At 33.9% G+C, this 19,955-nt stretch overlaps 1 protein-coding gene across 3 annotated transcripts in view; it reads left to right on the plus strand.

The window, feature by feature from the left end:
* Nucleotides 1-14,481, plus strand: part of LOC123546321 (alpha-1,6-mannosyl-glycoprotein 2-beta-N-acetylglucosaminyltransferase-like) — a 55,581-nt gene extending 41,100 nt beyond the window's left edge. For all 3 annotated transcript variants that reach the window (XM_053551825.1, XM_053551827.1, XM_053551826.1), the window contains 3 exons: nt 4,308-4,397; nt 7,215-7,339; nt 9,602-14,481. In XM_053551825.1, coding sequence (XP_053407800.1) covers nt 4,308-4,397; nt 7,215-7,339; nt 9,602-9,827 — 441 coding nt within the window. In that variant the 3' untranslated portion in view covers nt 9,828-14,481. The remainder of the gene's footprint in view (nt 1-4,307; nt 4,398-7,214; nt 7,340-9,601) is intronic.
* Nucleotides 14,482-19,955: the final 5,474 nt, after the last annotated feature.

Consider the following 19,955-nt stretch of genomic DNA (forward strand, 5'->3'; position numbering starts at 1 on the left):
ACTTCTACGAATATCAATGAAACTAAAATACACTGAAAAGTGTTAAATTTCCGTATTTTCCTTCTTCTTTCAATATGAAATACGTTTGGAGGGTCATGTTCTTCAAACCTGGATAAAAATTAAACTTGAAGGGAAGGAGACAAACGAAATTGAAATTGTAGCAGTTAAAACTTCATATTACACGAAATACAAAACAATGTTGCTGTTCAACTCATTTGAATTTACCCTTGTAACAAGGTAACCTACCTCCTTAAGTGAGGAAATACTGATAGAAGCTTCACAAAGTTTACCCAGTCTGCAATATGGCCATAAAGATGCTCTGTTGTTGGCTTATTCTTTTGCACTAGCTTTGAAAAATGAAATGTGTAACAGAGATACTTTTTTTACTGTTTTAATAATCTTATTGTTTTATTTCAGACACCAGCTTTAGCTTTCTGTTACTTGTTGTTATAAGCTTGTCTGATTAAAATAAGTCTAGAATCCGTGTGATATTGTCTTCACTTGATTGTCAGTTTTGGTGTTGGTTACACTGTGGGTTAGGTCAATTTTTTCTTGAAAAACTATAAGAGCAATAGCTTTGAAACTTTGCACACTTGTTTCTCATCATTAGATGCCAAGAAGAATAACACTGCCTTGCTTTCTGTTGGGACTTATGGCCCTTAAATTGGTATATCTGGGATAAATTTATAATACGAGTTACAGCATTGAAAATTTACACATTTTTAACTTCCGTAGGTGAGTAAGAAGGCCAAGAATCTTGCATATTGCTAAATGTCAAGCTCTTACAAATAAGTGTTGGCACTCGCACGCGGTGCTCTCGTAATATCATTCAGCAATCTGGGGCTACCTGGCCTTGTGGTCAAAATTCGACTTAAATCATTTTCTGCTCACTGCTGCTCCTCCAGTGTAGAATTTATTCATGTGGGGAATCTATTCATCTGGCTAATTGGAGATGTGTGGTTCTACACATGGGCCTGTTCCATGGCAAAATGTAAGCATATTACAGCCCCGAAACCGATAATTCAAAAGGAAATGATGTCATCCTGATCAAACAACATTGACATCCCTGGGCATTTCATGGACATTTAAAGACATTTATATGCAATGTATTCATTGTTTTAGCTTCTTACATGTTTATACTCGAATAGCATTAGCTCATGTTCAGTTCACGTTATAACATCTGCTGCAGATTCCCTCGGGATATGTTGGTACCCTCTCCCTACCATACTCGGGCACCAGCCAATTCCTCAGGGTTTTGCAGATGTTTAACGGTGATAACACGAAAAAACAGGCATTATCCCTACATTTACATTTATATTATTTATGAGTGATCGTGAGACATAATGTAAGTGGGTCTCGTTGAATGTACTGTTCCATAGGAGTTGACTGTAAAGAATAGTCGCACCAAAAAATAGCAGTTATTGTCTTTCAATTTATTGTTAGCTGTATGATAAACAGGTACATAATTTATGCATATAACCTGTAGATGTATATAATTATGAAGTGTTTGATCAATTCAGTGTAACAAGATAAATGAAGATGTATGCTTGAGGCTTTCAAAAACATGATTGTATAAATTAAAATATAAATTGAATACATGTACTTCCAACCTGAACATTTAATAGCATATTAGATTCATTGCCCTAGAGGGGTGTTATGTAATGTGAAACATTTAATAGTTATAATAACTCTTCTTTATTCACTGCTTTTTCTGTATGGAAAATAAAACATTCTCCATTTCTATTGACATGCATGAAAAAAATAATTGAAAATGAATGCTTCATAGATAGATATTTGTTGTAGTACACAGGCACTTAAAAAAACAACAAAGTGTGAGGTTTGGTACGTGTATTGGAGGGTTTAGTTCTGTATTTTGAATGAGATTCTTTATTCATTGCTATATGAGATGTTTACTTTCTGAATATTAAAACTATAAATTTACCAGTATATGTATTTAGGAAAATGTGACAATTGAGCAGTTAGATTTAAACATGTTTGCTATTTATAATTAATGTGGATGAACAGATCTATCCTGTCAAGAAATAATTATATTTTTTTATTAGAACTTAGTTCACTTGCATTAAATAAAAGATGGGTTTGTATTTAACTGCTCAACTGCCATATTTTCCTATATGATTAGTAAATACAATGTACAATAGCATACCAAAAATATTTATCTAACTACATGTATAAACGTACATGTAAATTCATGTATCATATGAAGTCTCAACTTCATGGCTGTAATTTTGACTGGTTGTATGACGTTAAATCAGCTGTTGAAATTACTGACGGAGAACAGTGTTTTGAGATCTGGATATCAAATATTCTGCAAATATCACAATTTTTAGAAAACATGGCTTTTGTTCAGTTCTCATTAATTTTCTAATTTGTGGTTTTAATTGATTTCATTGATTCAGATGGCACAGATTGCAAACAAAATAATCTAACTACAGCTGAATCAAAGGGTTAAGTTCTGAAAAACTCAATACTAAAAGTATTGTTTTGCTGTGTTTTTACTTATAAATCATCTTTAGGTGTATTTATAAGATGAGGGTGTGCTTCAACCTAAAATGTGTAAAAAGTTTTTGAATAAAAATAAATACTTCAGTAAGGATTCAACTAAACAAGTAAATAGTACCATCTAACCCATCTGGCTTGCTTGGAAAAGAAACATTTTTCAAGAAAAAAAAGTCCTAAGAGAAGTTTTCTTTTTGATAAAGGGGCCTCTGTGGCAGAACGGTGACTGTCACTGACTTATATTCACTTTCGCTTCACCAGTGTGGATTCAAAATATCATTAGTTTTGGGGTGTAGAATTTTTCATGTGATGAAGCTATCCAGCTGGATCATGGAAGGTCCGTGGTTCTACCCAGGTGCTCGCCTATGCCAGAAACAATGATAGAGGAAAACCTAGGGTCTTTATCCACAGTCATGAACCAAATGAGTCACAGTATGAACTCACTGAATAGTGTCATTTAGACTTAAAACCCACAACAAATTAACCTTGGATAAAAGTACATACCTATTTATTATAATAAATTACAAAGTTGTTAATATCTTTGAAAAATGTTGTAGCAGTTAGTATCGCTTCACTTATTGTATTTAGTCTCGCTTCACTTATTGTATGATATAATTGTTAAATTAGTTTTAGTTTTTATCATAGTGAAATATGCTTAAATAGGTAATTTGTTATGTACATAAAGTTATAAAGTTGATGTAAACATTCATAGATAATTTCAGTACTGGCTTTGCTTCAGAATTATCAAAATATATCAAACTGGCCAATTTAGTTTTGTTTCAAATGAACAGAATTAAATCACACAAATAATTGTTTGGTAAAGAAACTATGTTTTTTCCTTTACTTCATGCATTCCTACAAATATAAAGGTAGTTTGAATATATACAAACAGAATTGCATGCTTTCAAAACTAATGAAAGGTTTTTTATTAATGATATTTCTCATGCAGGACACTTAGAACTACTTGTTTCAATTTTTAGTCGAATTTTTCTCTCTCTCAAAAGTGCAACTGTGAAATTGACCAGTGGCACAAACTTGCTGACCTATAATATTTTGCAAAGAAGCCTAATAAACTACTAAAATATTGTGCAAAAGGGTTTCATTACTTTCAAAATAAAGGAGAAAATGAACATTTTTCTTGCTTCTTTATCAATGTTTAACACTTATTTTCACTCACTTAATAATTTTTCTGTGTTTTATGTACATTTTATGCCAAAGTTGGCGGAAATTAATATGTTGAAAAATTTAATACTAACTTCGGGCAAGCAGCTTTAAAGTTTATGTAAATTAATACATAGGTAAATTGTTTTTCAGCTCATTTAGTGATGTCAATTCGTCTGCTTTGTTAGCATATTCATGAATAAATTCATACACTGGGAGATAAGAAAGTAGTTCCAAAAATGCTGTGTCTAATACTATATGAAACATTGTTAGTCTCTCCCTGTGTAATTTTAATCTGAAAGCTTTTTTTCGTATGATTTCAGCTCTTAAGAAAAGTTTAAAGATAATTGGTATAGTAGCGATCTTAAATTTGGCTGTTGGTGTGTGGGGACGTGCAGCCGGCTTAGCCTACCATATTTTTCAGACATCACATCAAATCCTTATTGGTACATTTTTATGGTCTGTCAAATTGGCTTTTCCTTTATCAACTGTTATTTTTGAGTCAAAAGTTTTGTTGTTGTTTTTTTGGTGGAGGGGGATGCATAGCATAGGCTACTTCCCTTTCCCTCTTTCTGCTCCTACGCCTATGAAAATGTTCAAGTCTTCAATTGTCTCTATTTCTTTTCAAGGTTGAAGTTGCCAACTGGATCTCGTCAAGGCACAATATGGGAATGGCATTTAATATTGACCTCTTTAAAGAGATTAAACGCTGCGGAAAGGTTTGTACAATATAACTTTTAATTAAATGTAGTTTAAGCCATTGTATTAGAACGGCATTTAATATCAACCTCTTTTAAAAAAATTCCAATAAAACTTTAGCAAAGAGTTAGAATTAAGAAATAATAAATATGTCCCAATATTTTATCAGTTAAAAAAATATGGGCAGGAGTTCGGATGCGCAATAATTAAATCACGAGTGCATGAAATTATGTAATTACATGACATTCATGGTTTAGGCCAAAACATCTTTTTTGTGCAGATTTGAATTTGTGGATTTAAAATTTTGAATATAAAATGAAGTGAAATTTTACTTTGTAGTAACTAAGTTACGATTGAATTTCTTGGATTAAATCAACCATGAAATCCACAAAAATTAGTCCACCAGGAACATTATTGATTTTACAGTATTCAATCAAAGTCCTGACAAAACTTCATCTAAAAACCTCTGATTTGACATAGAAATGACTGGTTCATTTACTCTAATACAGCCTGACTATTGATAGACAAATCAAATATATATGCAAATGGTGTATTGATATAAACAGCTGGGTCAAATATGATAGTATATAATTATTGAAAAGGAGTAGAGATAGTGTATATTGTATTGAACTACATGGAAATATATAATCTATTACCGTATATTGAGAAATATTCACAGGACGTTTATTTCATGATTTTATAGGAGAGATCGTGTTTGTATACAAATCCGTTGTATTTTCTATTTTTAGAACTGATAAGACAGTAATCGGGTGGGCAGATGCCGAACGTCCATGTTTTTTGTACACAGTGATGTTTTTCTAAAGGCCTAAACTTTCTCAAAACAACTTATATCAATAATTTTTTTATCAATGGAAAGGTTATAAAACAAGCAATTTATTAATTACTTTTAATTATTATTTTGAAATAAAATGGATTACTTATGAGTGCTTAACTTAGTGTTTTTCTAAAAGTTTTGAACATCACAACGCCACTATTTAAATTATATGTCATTTAAAACGATTATTCATTTTAAAAAGATATTTGAATACAAAAATATGAAGATTGTATTTCAGAACTTCTTGAATTTTGAAAATCCATAAATAAGCAAAAAAGTTACTAAAAATCAGAAATTCCGATCCCATACACAAACGATGTAAAAACATTTGTTTTGCCCACCACCAGATAAACAGATGTTAATGCGTGATGTCACAGCTATCTCTTCTATTATATCAGGATGTAATCCCAATACCAAGAATTTGCACTTTTAACACACCATTGTAGAAATTATTATCATAAAAATTAAATATTAAAATGAAGTTAAGAATTTGTGAATAAAAAAATTGGTGAATAATAGCAAAAATTAAACACTTTCTTATATTTTCCAGTTGACAGTAGTGTAGATAAACTCTTAATTTTGTACTGGGATGGCAGAATATTGGTAGGATAGCAATGTCATAAATCCTGATATTGATGTATTGGCAAGGTGCGGAACTTGCACACGGAAAAGGAAAAACTAAGAAGAAAAAACGCACAGATAGATGACATATATTTCTCTTGAATATTTAAAGGAAAATAAATATAAATCTAGATTTTTATTGTTCCCTTAAGCCATTATCGTTGTCTGATTTCTGTCTTTGAGTATGTATATATGTATGTATGCATATGTATGCGAGTTCTTAAAAAATCATTTAGAGGAAGCCATCCAGCTGGCTTACGGAAGGTCGGTGGTTCTACCCAGGTGCCCGCTCGTGATGAAATAGTGCACGGAGGGGCACCTGGGGTCTTCCTCCACCATTAAAGCTGGAAAGTCGCCATATGACCTGAAATTGTGTCGGTGCGACGTTAAACCCAACAAAATAAAAAAAAAAAAAAAAATAAAAAATCATTTACGGCAGAGGCCTAAAATTTCTTAAATTTTTTTTTTTCTCATGATGGATGCATATTATACACCGGTTTAGACGATATTCCTTCTGAACAAATTTAGTTATGATTTGTCCCCATTCAGGTAAAGGGAAAATACTCCCATTAGTACACTCACAAAACTGTCTAGAGTAAAAATTATTTAAGTCTGCTGTTGTGTTTCGAAATGATAATTTGTGAGTCTTCTATTTGTAGTCCTGTTTGGCGCCATATAACCTATACTGTGTTGGTGTGCCGTAAAACCAAAATAAATAAATAAATAAATAAATATTTTTAAACAAAATTAATGTATTGTAAATTCAATAGTATTTTGAAGAAAGAATTATTATAAATCCAAATTATTATGGAATTATTTAAAGACAGTATTATATTTAGCTGAGAAAAAAAATTGGCATGAGACTTCAAAAGACTATTTTCATCATGTACAAATAAAATTGAGTTGAAGATTCCTCATAGCTAGCATAAGTCCCTGATTGCTACAGGCTGCTTTGTTAACTCTAGAGGTTAACATTTCTAAAGACACTATAGTTTAATTTGATGACCTTATGTTTTCGTTATAATTATGCCCCTTTTCACATTTTTTGTGCACTTGCAGTCTTCTTATTTCATGCACTTGCTGCAAATTAAAGTATAGAAGTGATTCATAGTCTATTTACTCCATACAGACAATGATACGATAACTTTTGGTCCATACAAACTGTGATTACACACTGACTGTGATTTGATAACTTTTGTTCCATACTGACTGTGATTTGATAGCTTTTGTTCTATACTGACTGTGATTTGATAGCTTTTGTTCTATACTGACTTCGATTTGATATCTTTTGTTCATATTGACTGATTTGATCGCTGCCATAATTTACTTTGTTATGAATTCTTTTTAGCATACTAAGTAAGTAGTGATATATATATTTCAGGAATTCTGTAATTTTGATGACTATAACTGGGATTGGACATTACAACACCTCAGTACTAAATGCTTCTCTAGTCCAATGAAAGTGCTCAAGATGAAAGCAACCAGAGTGTTCCATATGGGAGAATGGTATGATATCTAATTTTAAGTAGTTGAATGCAACCAGAGTGTTCCATATGGGAGAATGGTATGATATCTAATTTTAAGTAGTTGAATGCAACCAGAGTGTTCCATATGGGAGAATGGTATGATATTTAATTTTAAGTAGTTGAATGCAACCAGAATGTTCCATATGGGAGAATGGTATGATATCTAATTTTAAGATGTTGAATGCAACCAGAGTGTTCCATATGGGAGAATGGTATGATATCTAATTTTAAGTAGTTGAATGCAACCAGAGTGTTCCATATGGGAGAATGGTATGATATCTAATTTTAAGTAGTTGAATGCAACCAGAGTGTTCCATATGGGAGAATGGTATGATATCTAATTTTAAGTAGTTGAATAGTGTGCAGTATGGGAGAATGGTATGAAATATAATTCTGAAGTACTTGAAGGCAACCACAGTGTTCTTTATGAACAAACGGTATGTAATGTTATGTTAAATTTTTGAAGGCAGTCATTGTTCAGTATAGGTGAATGGTATCGTATCTAGTATTAAAGTAGTTAAAGCCAACAAGAGTGTTCCATATGAAGGTATAGTAAGGAATCAAATGCTAAAGTAGTTGAGGGCAACCAGTGTTGCATATGGATGTGAGTGGTATGGAATATAAATGTTGTTGCGGGCAACCAGATTGACCTGTATAGGTAAATGTTTTTATGTCTAGAAGGATTTATTATTGTTATGTTTGATTTACATTTTCGGTATCATTTTTAAAAACCTAGGATGGTAGTCTTAGAAAATGAATGCTCTTGTACGTAGTGCATCAGCTAAAATAGAACAACATATAAAAGAACTAACCATTGCTTGGACAAACAAATGGACAATGGCTTCTACTTAAATGTGTGTACTCTGAAGCAACAACTAATTTGAAGAAACGAATCTGATGTAAATGAATTTTTACTGCCCTTATGGCATGAGATAACTCTTGAAATATGTCTAAACTCGGCAAAATCGTAAGGAACAAAGACACTAGGCTGATATTTCAAGATGCTTTTGGGAATCTGTCAGGCTTCAGCAAGCAATAAGACCCCTTAAAATTGTAGTCTTTTCTGAATGCAATCAGTGTCAGAAAGTTGTCAAGTGCCCCTATTTCACTAATAGGCTATCGCTGAGTTCATTTAAAAGCTCATAATGCCTTAGTTTAAAATGTAGCTCTCACAGTTTGTAATGAACATAAAATATGTTAATTTCTTGTTAAATCCTATGTCCAATAATTGTTTTCTCTAATATTTGACAAAGGATAGAAAATTGATGAACATAGCAGCAGGATTTATTGAATATCTTGTTTTTGATTACCACCCTTCTTTTCTCTATCTGTACAATTTTATGTGCAGTATTAAACAAACCACTTTTATAACCATGTAAGTATGCATAATATCTATTTGGACAGCTGTTTCATCTGTTTTTAGCCTAAAATTGAAAGGCTTATTCAACTTTAAAGATATCCAATGACTACCTTTCAATAAAATATTTTATATTTAGATATTTACTCTAAAAGGTACAAAATCCTCATCAGATATATTTAACTTTACTAAATATTTAAATTAACTGTGTATGTAGAGCTACAGTCATGATTAAATGCCATGCAGTAAAGGTCTATTGTTTAAAAAAACTTCCAGTTTTTAGTGTTACACATTTATTCTGTGTTCAGCTGTGCATGTAAAAGCCTGTAATGTTTTTAACCTAATGCATAGTACTTTTTATACGCATAGTATAAACTGTGCATGTAAAAGCCTTAGTACTTTTTATACTTGTTAATTTTATGTTTACATAACATATACTATGTAGTATTTAGTCATGTTTTCAAATATGAAATTTAAGTCTAGTATACCTTTAAGTGCTACAGCTTTTTTATGGCCCCGGCATCTACTGATGTGGGAGGCATATAGTGATTGTCCTGTCCGTCTGTCCGTCCGTACGAGGTTAACCAAATGGGACCGTTTCGTCTAGCATCAATACCCCTAACTAGAATGACTTGATACTAATGCAGATGTAACCTGTGACCATTCCTCATCTTCAGACATCACCTGACCTCAGTTTGACCTTGTTTTGGACTTAGGTTGCTTTGTATCGACAAAGATGCCACCGGGGCATCAAGCATTTATTGAACTCAGCTCCTTGTTTGTAGTTTTAATATTTAAAGTAAAATATGATATAAACATTGTAAGGAGTTATTGTTAAAATAATACTGACATATCCTAATAGCTGATAATGATTATTTTTTGCAGTGGTGTTCATCATAAAGGTAAAAATTGTAAACCAGAGGAGAAGAAAAAGACGACACAGAATCTGATTGACGCCAATAAACAGCATTTATTCCCTAACACTGTTACAATAGGCGGGTACTCGGGCCTAAAGCTCCGCGACCCAAAACCAAATGGCGGCTGGGGCGATCTCAGGGACAGACAACTCTGTTCAAGCTTTATAACCAATTCTAGCCTAGAGCTTCACTGATGAATGTTTTTGTATTAGCATTATACATTTTTATTTTTAACTTACTTAAAAAAATCAAACCAGTAAAATGGGGATACTTTCAGCATTTCTGTACTTTAGTCAAGATGTTAGAAGATGAAACAGAAAAACAGCACATCCTTAAACAGGAAACAATAGAAAACCAGGGTTTGGCCTTGAAAAGAGGCTGTTGTTTGGCAGAGTTCAATTTACTTTGAAACTTTTCTAGTTCAAAGGATAATGCTTACATTTGAAGAAATTTTTTCTTCAAAATGTGTAGTTAACAAAGGTTGATCTGTATGCCAATGGTGCTGGACATATTAGACACATCAGAATTACAAGCATTAAGTGAAATTGAAACAGAAGTACTGTCCATGGTGCTGGACACAGTGGACTTGCTGTTTGTGACAAGGCAAAACAGAGGTACTATTACAGCCCTTGATATATTGGACACTGAAATTACAGTGTTTGAAAAGTTTTGCTATCACAGAGATTGATATTGAAATAAAACCATAAGATATCAAGAATACACAGAACTGCAGGTTACTGAAGTATTGCACATTTTTATAAATAATTTCCATCATGTGAAGTGAAAAAATTTGCTTAATGTTACCAGTAACTGTTAATAGTTAAAAATACCAGTTTGATATACAAGAAGAGTCATAGATGTGGATGCAGGATGCAGGATTTAGGTGCTAAACCTCGTCATTTTTAGGTGATATCTATTAATAAGTGGTTGTTTTTCTGGACACAGGTCCCAAGTTAATAAAACTGACATTGGAGATCTATCTAAAAATGCAGCCTTCAAATTGGTTGATTTGCGTTTTGTGCTGAAGGGAAAAATGCAATCAGGGTTAAAGTCTATAGATATGAATTTTAGAGACCAGTTTGAAAACAATAGATTAGAATCGGAGCATATTTTTGAAACTGACCAATGGTGAAGTGGTATTCATAGACTGGTCTCCAATATTAGTCTGTTCAGATACTTGTTTTACACATATTTCCAACCTCAAATTTGTGATTGTGGGCCCAGTCTGAAATATGATTGAAGAGGAAAAGGAGTGATTTTATCTAAGTCATATAGATAATTTTATTACTGTTGATCATTACTGTTAAACTTCTTCACCAAAATCGTAAGTTGTTTGCATTTATATTAGTGTTCTTTGTTAGTAGCAATTAGCTATGTTAGTTTTAGAAAGTTCAGACCTGAAGCATACACTTACTGTGTAAAATAAAGCCTTTTTATGCCCTACAGTGTCAAAGACCTAGGAGGCATGTAGTGTTTGAACTGTGCATCAGTCTGCCTATCTGTCCATCCATCACTCTTCATTGTGTACTCATCTTGAACAATTTCCATCCATTCCAAATGAAACTTGGTATTTGTCAGTAACATGAAGTGGCCCTACCATTTCAGTCCAACTCAAATTAAACATGGTATACATCATCAGCATGAAGTAAGACTTGCAAATATTTAACATATGAGCCGTGCCATGAGAAAACCAACATAGTGGCTTTGCGACCAGCATGGATCCAGACCAGCCTGCGCATCCGCGCAGTCTGGTCAGGATCCATGCTGTTCGCTTTTAAAGCCTATTGGGATTGGAAAAACTGTTAGCAAACAGCATGGATGCTGGTCTGGATCCATGCTGGTCGCAAAGCCACTATGTTGGTTTTCCCATGGCACGGCTCATTTGTACCTTGTTTATTGAATTGTCCCCTGCAGGTTGCATCCATTTGAGATGAACTTTGGTATATATTATCAACATCAAATCAACATGAGCATTTTATCAAGAGTTCCCTGTCAGATTTCTTGTTTCTGCTCAAAAATTTTATATTGTTGCGCATTTCCAGGATACATGTTTTGTACAGTGTTGTCATTATTCTTGTTATATATTTCTGTTTAGATCAGCATAATGTATTTTACTGTAGTAGTTCTGCACCAGTATTCAGCTAAGCTACATCTACTGTTCGTAGTATAGGCAGAATATAGGCATGCAATCTTAATTATAAACCAAAAGAGAGCATGTGATGTTTTGTTAAATTAGTGGTTTATTTAAGAAATAATGTATGTAAGAAACATGTTGTAATTAATTTAATCATGGCAAAGAGGTTATGAATCATTGTTTGGTTTAACGTCTTACCGACAATTATAGGTCTTAAGGCGAATTTCCAGCTTTGATGGTGGAGGAAGACGCCAGATGCCCGTCGGTGCATTATTTCATCATGGGCAGGCACCTGGGTAGAACCACCAACCTTCCGTCAGCAATCTGGATGGCTTCCTCACATGAAGAATTCAACGCTCTGAGTGAGGCTCGAACCCACATCGGTGAGGGGCAAGTGATCTGAAGTCAGTGACCTTAACCACTTGGCCAAGGTTTTGAATTGTATGGAATGATTACTTAGGGGCATAACCTGAGTGAATTATTCCATGCAGCATATTTACAATTCCGAGTGTTTATAAATTAATAAAGATTCTCTGATATTATATTATTTAGACTCTAAAGTATCTTATATGTAATATGGGAGAGCAAATGTGATAGCATTATTTCTTCTTCACTAATTCTGTACCTTTCAGGCCTTTGGCTTTTCAGTTTTGCCGCAGGATTAAAGAGAATTCTTGAAATACGAAAATGATTTGCAGTTGTTTTTGCTATTATTATTTCTAATGTTATTGAATGCTTTTCTTGTTATTTTGTTCTGAAGACAATTTTCATGTAGTGTGTAGGTCAAAGCTTCGAAATACGTTTATTAAGTTAAAACAGCATAACTTTGCACTGCTATGTAAAGACAGCGAAACTATTCACTATTCAGAAGACAGCGGAATTATTCACTTCCTAAAACACTTACTAATTTTTATTTCTTTACATTCTTTTCTATTGTTTGTTACCAAAATTTATTTGAGTAAATGAAAAAAAACAACATTGTAGGCAAAACAGCTTCGATGTATTTTTAGCTCGACTATTCGAAGAATAGTCTAGCTATTCTACTCACCCTGGCGTCGGCGTCGGCGTCGGCGTCGGCGTCACACCTTGGTTAAGTTTTTGCATGCAAGTACAAACAGCCATCAATTAAAGGCATATAGCTTTGAAACTAATTTTTTCTTTTTCTAGGTCAATTACCAACCTCTCTGGGTCAAGTCCCATAACTCTGACATGTATTTTGAGCAAATTATGCCCCCTTTTGGACTTAGAAAATTTTGGTTAAAGTTTTACATGCAAGTTACTATCTCCAAAACTAATGCAGATATTGATTTGAAACTTCACATGCATCTTCGGGGTTATAAATCTAGTTGATAGCAGCAAGTCCCATAACTCTGACCTTCATTTTGGCCAAATTATGCCCCCTTTTGGACTTAGAAAATTCTGGTTAAAGTTTTGCGTGCAAGTACATACAGCTATTTCTAAAAAGCATATAGATTTGAAACTTATTTTTTCTTTTTCTAGATCAATTACCAACCTCACTGGGTCAAGACCCATAACTCTGACATGTATTTTGAGCAAATTATGCCCCCTTTTAGACTTAGAAAATTTTGGTTAAAGTTTTACATGCAAGTTACTATCTCTAAAACTAATGCAGATATTGATTTGAAACTTCACATGCGTCTTCGGGGTTATAAATCTAGTTGATAGCAGCAAGTCCCATAACTCTGACCTTCATTTTGGCCAAATTATGCCCCCTTTTGGACTTAGAAAATTCTGGTTAAAGTTTTGCGTGCAAGTACATACAGCTATTTCTAAAAGGCATATAGATTTGAAACTTATTTTTTCTTTTTCTAGATCAATTACCAACCTCACTGGGTCAAGTCCCATAACTCTGACATGTTTTTTGAGCAAATTATGCCCCCTTTTAGACTTAGAAAATTTTGATTAAAGTTTTACATGCAAGTTATTATCTCCAAAACTAATGCAGATATTGAATTGAAACTTCACATGTGCCTTCGGGGTTATAAAACTAGTTGATAGCAGCAAGTCCCATAACTGATATGCATTTTGGTCGAATTATTCCCCCTTTTGAACTTAAAACTCTTTTGATATTTAACCTTTTTGGGTAATATTTTCCTGCTTCTGGGGCAATATTTCGAATAGTCGAGCTTGGCTGTCTTATGGACAGCTCTTGTTTATCTGGCACTGTTTACACAGTAACTTTGAGTGGTAGTTCATGTAGAAAAGTTGGGTAAAATTTAATCAAAACCATTGAAAATGCATGAAATGAAAGGACTGTATTGACTTACTTATAAGGTCAGTCTTCAAAATTTGAAACTGTTACATCTGGTATTTACTTTTTGAAAGAATTTTCACTGAAATAAACAGATACCTTCTATTAACCCTTATCATGCTAAACACGATTGATTCTGCCTTTGCGACCAGTGTAGATCACGATCAGCCTGCACATCCATGTGGTTCTGGGACGATCTGTGTATGAAAAGAATTGGAACCACTGCCTTACCCTTGCATGATCGTAAGAGGCGACTAATAGGGTCTTAACACTTGGTTTTGCTGTAACACTGTGATTCCAGCAGGTATGCAAATTTTGATTCCATACCTCATGTTTTTATTTCGATGTAAATGAGATATGGAACCAAAATTTGTAGTCCTGTTTGGCGCCATATAACCTATACTGTGTTGGTGCGCCGTAAAACCCAAATAAATAAATAAATTAATGCACATCCGTGCAGTCTGATCATGATCTGCACTGTTCGCCATTCAGTCAGTATCTTTTTGGTAAGCGCCCCTTTTAACAGTTAATGGTACTGTCCAAATTGAAAGATGGACAAGTTCATTATAGAAATTTAGCAGGGTAAGGGTTAATTCAAGGTTTATTGATGCTTTCCAGTTTAATGTTGTTCATTTCAAAGCGCTAGTCTAGACTGGATCCTCTGTGATATTGTAATTGCAATATTGATATATTTAGATTGTTTGCTCTGTGGTTTAATAACTTTGTGTAATTCAGTAGTTAAGGTAGTTCTGCACGTTCAGACTGAAATTTTTTCTACAATGTAGAATTTGATTAAACCCTGTTTTTTCAAAACTTCAGAATATGCTTAGAAAATTCAGCAAATATAAAAGATAGGGTTGTGTGCTTGATTTTTTGCTAGACTGATTTGAAAAGTTGGACCTTTAATATTATATTTCAACTTTAGATAGATAGTAACAGTGCCACTGAAATAAATTTACTCAAGGGTTGCCATTAATTCATAAAATGATTTTCATTACCAATCCAGGCTTTATTCTATGTTTTCCGGAAAAATGATGTAACGCCATCATTTCCGGTGTATCAAATGTGCAGAGCTACCTTAAAGGAGTATTAGATTTGTGTTGAGAAATATACATAAGTTCTGCAAGGGAGATCCTGCATTACTCCAGCGGTGCAAATGGTTAGATGCATATTTGTCAATATGAAGCTAATAATCCTTTTACTACATACTTATGTGACAAAACAAACTGAAATAAGATCACAAACTGTAACACATCCAGTTTGAAATTTACAAGTTAGTTTAGAAAAAAATTGATATTTAGGGTTCCATTGTCTAATTATTATTTTAAGGTAGTTGGACCATAATTATGCATTTGGAAATTTCCATGTGATTACATAATCTCCTTTGGCAAATCAGCATTCTTCACTTCAATCTTCTTCAATGCATACATGACTTTTTGTAATAAATGGAGAATGCTGAAATCGCATACGTAGAATATGAAATTTGCCGATTGTCATTACGGGTCCGCTACCTTAAGGGAGTTTAAAAATTTCTATGTTAGTACTCATCTTGCAGTTAGTACAGAAACTGCCCAGTAATGCTTGCTTGATAATCTCATTTTATGTCATGTTGAGTATCTTTTATTTCTGTGACAAAATCTCTAGGACCAATCTGTTTCATTTTTCTTCATTTATGATACTTGATGATACTTAATTGATGATAACATGACACTTCATTTACATGACACTTTCAATTAAATGGTACTGAACAACAACAACATCAACAACAAACAGTACATTCCTCAGTATTGTGGATTTCTTAGATGATTTTACCTCATATATAGTTTTCATGCATGAAGATGCCATTTTATTGTGTGTTGCGAATATTTTGAAAATGTCTAGGGGTCAAGTGGTAAAGGTCTTGGACTGTGAATCATTTGTCCCTCATTGCTGTCAGTTCCAAGCCAAGCAAGGATTTTTATATTATTTCATTTGGGGTTTTCGACCAGATAGGCAATGGAAGGCCTGTGTTTCTACCCTGCCTGTGCTACCTTGGGTCTTTCTTCCTCTATTAACCCTTACCATGCTGGACACGACTGATTCTGCCTTTGCGACCAGTGTAGATCATGATCAGCCTGCACATCCGTGCAGTCTGACCATGATCTGCACTGTTCGCTATTCAGCCATTATCTTTTTGGTAAGCACCCCTTTTGGTTCTGTCCAAATTGGAGGATGGACAAGTTCATTTTAGAAATTAAGCAGGGAAAGGGTTAAAAGTTGGAAAGCCTCCATATGACATAATCAAGTTGTGAGATAGAAACCCTTCTAATAACAGCAGATCTTTTATAAAGGCAACTGACGTGGAATGGCAATATTGGGATGAAAACATGACATGTTAAATCACATGTGTCATTGCTCTTTGGTAAATACAGTCAAACTTTGTTTATTAGAACTCAACGGGACCTGCAAAGTTTGTTCGAATTTTTTGCAGTTCTAGCCATCAAATATTCCACATTTTATACAGATTTTGTCGGGACCTGATGATGAGTTTGAGATAAGTGTGGTATTAAAATTATCTGAGTTAGAGCAAATAAAGTTTGAATGTTTATTTGATTCAGTGATTTCAGATTGCATAGTACTCGCCAGACTGGAGCCAGCCTTGTTTGAATTAATTATTTAGATATAGGGAAATCAGTCTGGTTCTGTGTGGAATATCAATGCCAAGTTTTTGAATGTTTTTCACACATTTCAGGAAAATCCCTGAAAATTTGAAAGTACCATGTGAAACTTCTTGGTGTGTTAATGTTTTGGTCTTTTTATAGATGGTTGAGGACTGATAGAATGGTGGTAGTTTTCAGTTAACCTCTTTTTACTCTTTTAGGGAGAGAATTTTTTTTCACAATTGTTTCATTGTATAAATGTTTGTTTCATATCAAGTTAGATAAAATTTACTCTTCCAGTGCAATTATATACTCTTACACTGTATGAAAAAGGGCCAGATTACTTGTATATTTTATACACTATTTTTTCACATCTATTATAACCTTTAACCCCATCTCCCATCCCCACCCCCAACCCTGGTTCATTATTTCATAAGTATGCAAGGTGTATTTATGTGTGTACAGTGCTGCTTTTGTACTCTGCTTAACAGTAATCCATGTGGTGTCTTCACTTAATTATCCCCCGCCGATGAAATCGGGAGGGGGGTATTGAAATGGCGTTGTCCGTCCGTCAGTCCGTCAGTCCATCCGTCCGTCCGTCCGCAGCCATTTCTCAGTAACTACTTGGTAGAATTTCATGAAACTTGAAATAAACATGAACCAACATACTGCGATGATGCCCGTCAAGTTTTTTTTTTGATTGGTCAATTTCCCTCAGAGTTATTGCCCTTGATTTAATAAAAAATGTCCGTCTGCAGCTATTTCTCAGTAACTAACAGGTAGAATTTCATCAAATTTGAAGTAGACATGAACCAAGATACTGTGCTGATGCCCGTCAAGTTTTTTTTTTGATAGGTCAATTTCCCTCAGAGTTATTGCCCTTGATTTAATAAAAAATGTCCGTCTGCAGCCATTTCTCAGTAACTAGCAGGTAGAATTTCATCAAACTTGAAACAGACATGAACCAAGATACTGCGACAATGCCCTTCAAGGTTTTTTTCGATTGGTCAATTTTCCATATAGTTATTGCCCTTTAATTGTTTAAAAATCCACAGATCTGTACATAACAAACCAACCAATTGGAAGAATTTCATTAAACTTCTTTCATTCTTTTCCATGAACATTTATTATAAACATGTGATGTTGTGTACCTACACCTGGTCACCACCTTACCTTGGTCCCCCCCCCCCCCCCACCCCCCCACCATTTTTTTTTTTTTTTTTTTTTTTTTTTTTTTCATTTTTCATTTTCTATCAATATTTATAATCAACATGTAAACTGTTGTGTCCTCCCCCGCCCCCCCCCCCCCCCCAGCCCCACCCAATCAAACCATTCATTTTCTTTTAATTTGATTTTGACTAATGAAATTATTTGCTTCTTGGTAACATTCTTAACTTTTTGCTGGATATATTTTTTTGCCGTTCCTCAACTCTGACCCTTTCGGCGGGGGATTCCAATTCATCGAATTTGCTTGTTTTGAATCTGTGTTCTACCAGTTCACGGAGGATTAAAAACATTTAAATAATAAATCGACCAAAAATGTGGAAAAAAATGTGAAAATATTTATATACAGAAAGATAAAATAAAATGAAATCGTGCTAAATTAATATAGAAAAAATTTGAAGATGGGAAATTATTCTAAAGTTTGATAGTGCTTGTGCTTTTATGTTTCATAAATTATTCCTGATATCCCTAATGAGTTTCAAGAGGTCAGCAGTTCTGAAATCACCCTATAGTTTCGACTGTTCTCTAAACACCCATGAAATACTTGTTCTTGCAAACTGTTTCCTCAGTAATCTTAAGAAATGGAGGCAGAATGGAATGCACAACCAAACACTGGAAGGTTTATAACTTCATTTAGATGCTACTGGTTTCAAGCTGCATAAGCTCGTAGTCAGGGATACAGTTGAAAACTTTTTTGAAAGTAGATTTTTTTTTTGTTCAAATTTGTTTGTGCTAAAAATGAATATTTTAACTGGCCTGTCCACCTGGAGACATGATTTATCGGTGACCATATATTGGATATAAATTGTCAAGGAAATCTCTATTCTGCGGCTTTCGCATCAGCATCCATTCCTCGTCCGCTCCTTGATTAAAGTTTTGAAGCACTTTCACTTTTTCTCTGTTATTACTTTTTATACATGGTTCGCACAGGCCATGAAAAGTCCTTGAATTTGACGCCTACTCCTTGAAAACTACTTGAATTTTGTAACAGTCAGAAACTACTTGAAAACTACTTCAATTTAGGAAAAACGTACAAAAGATGGCAAATAGTCCTTAAATTCGTCGGGTGCGAAGTGAAAACGGACAGACATTATAAACGGACCAAAATAAACTAAAAAAATGACAAAAAAAAAAAACAACCGTTACTGCCATTAGGGCCTGCCACGGAGTCGGCGATAGTACGGTACGGTACTGTACTTTACGGGTTTTATGCTCTTTCAAGTAATTTTCACTGTGTGTAATTTATCCACGATGCGAGGTCATTTTTCCAGGAAGAAAAACATGAGTTCTAAAAAGTACAATTGTGTCTTTTCGCAAAAGTGGCTTACTGGTGACAATTATAAACATTGGCTACGGGAATTCAAAGGCGAAAAACGAAAATGCCTTTGTGTTTTTTGTGACAAGATAATCGACATCGCTGCTATGGGAGAAAGTGCATTAAATTTTAAAATCACATTCCAAAAGCGAAAAACATAAAAACAGCTCTGCCATGAGAAGTTGACTGAAACAATTGATGCCTTCGCTCCTAAGCATGTAAGAGAGTCAACACAGGATATAAATAATACCGACTTGACAATACCACCCCCGCCCCCAGCTACTGTGAAAACTGTGCCAAAATCGTTTAATTTTGTCCTAAATTGGATTTAAATTGGTTATTTCATGTCTCAGCAACAGTGACATTGCGCCCATTTTAGTCCTTGAAAATGGAGGAAAACTACTTGAAAACTCCTTGAAAACGACTTGAATTTTTTTTGGGAAGGTCTGTATGAACCATGTTATAATAATGGATTGTTTCAGAAAATAGGTATTCCTCATCATCACCCACCTGATATGACACAAGGGCTATAACTCCCCCACCAGTATTTCATGAATTATCCCTACCTTTTACTTAAAATTTCACTTTTCAGGTTAAAGTTTTTGTGCACTTTCACTCTACCTCAGTTATTACTAAATGGATTTGATTCAAACTTAAAATAGTTGTTCCGCATCATCACTCGCGTCATATGACACAAGCTCCATAATTCTGAAACTAATTTTTCATGAATTATGCCCC

Source organism: Mercenaria mercenaria, chromosome 9 (assembly GCF_021730395.1).
Source record: "Mercenaria mercenaria strain notata chromosome 9, MADL_Memer_1, whole genome shotgun sequence".
NCBI classification, from domain to species: domain Eukaryota; kingdom Metazoa; phylum Mollusca; class Bivalvia; order Venerida; family Veneridae; genus Mercenaria; species Mercenaria mercenaria.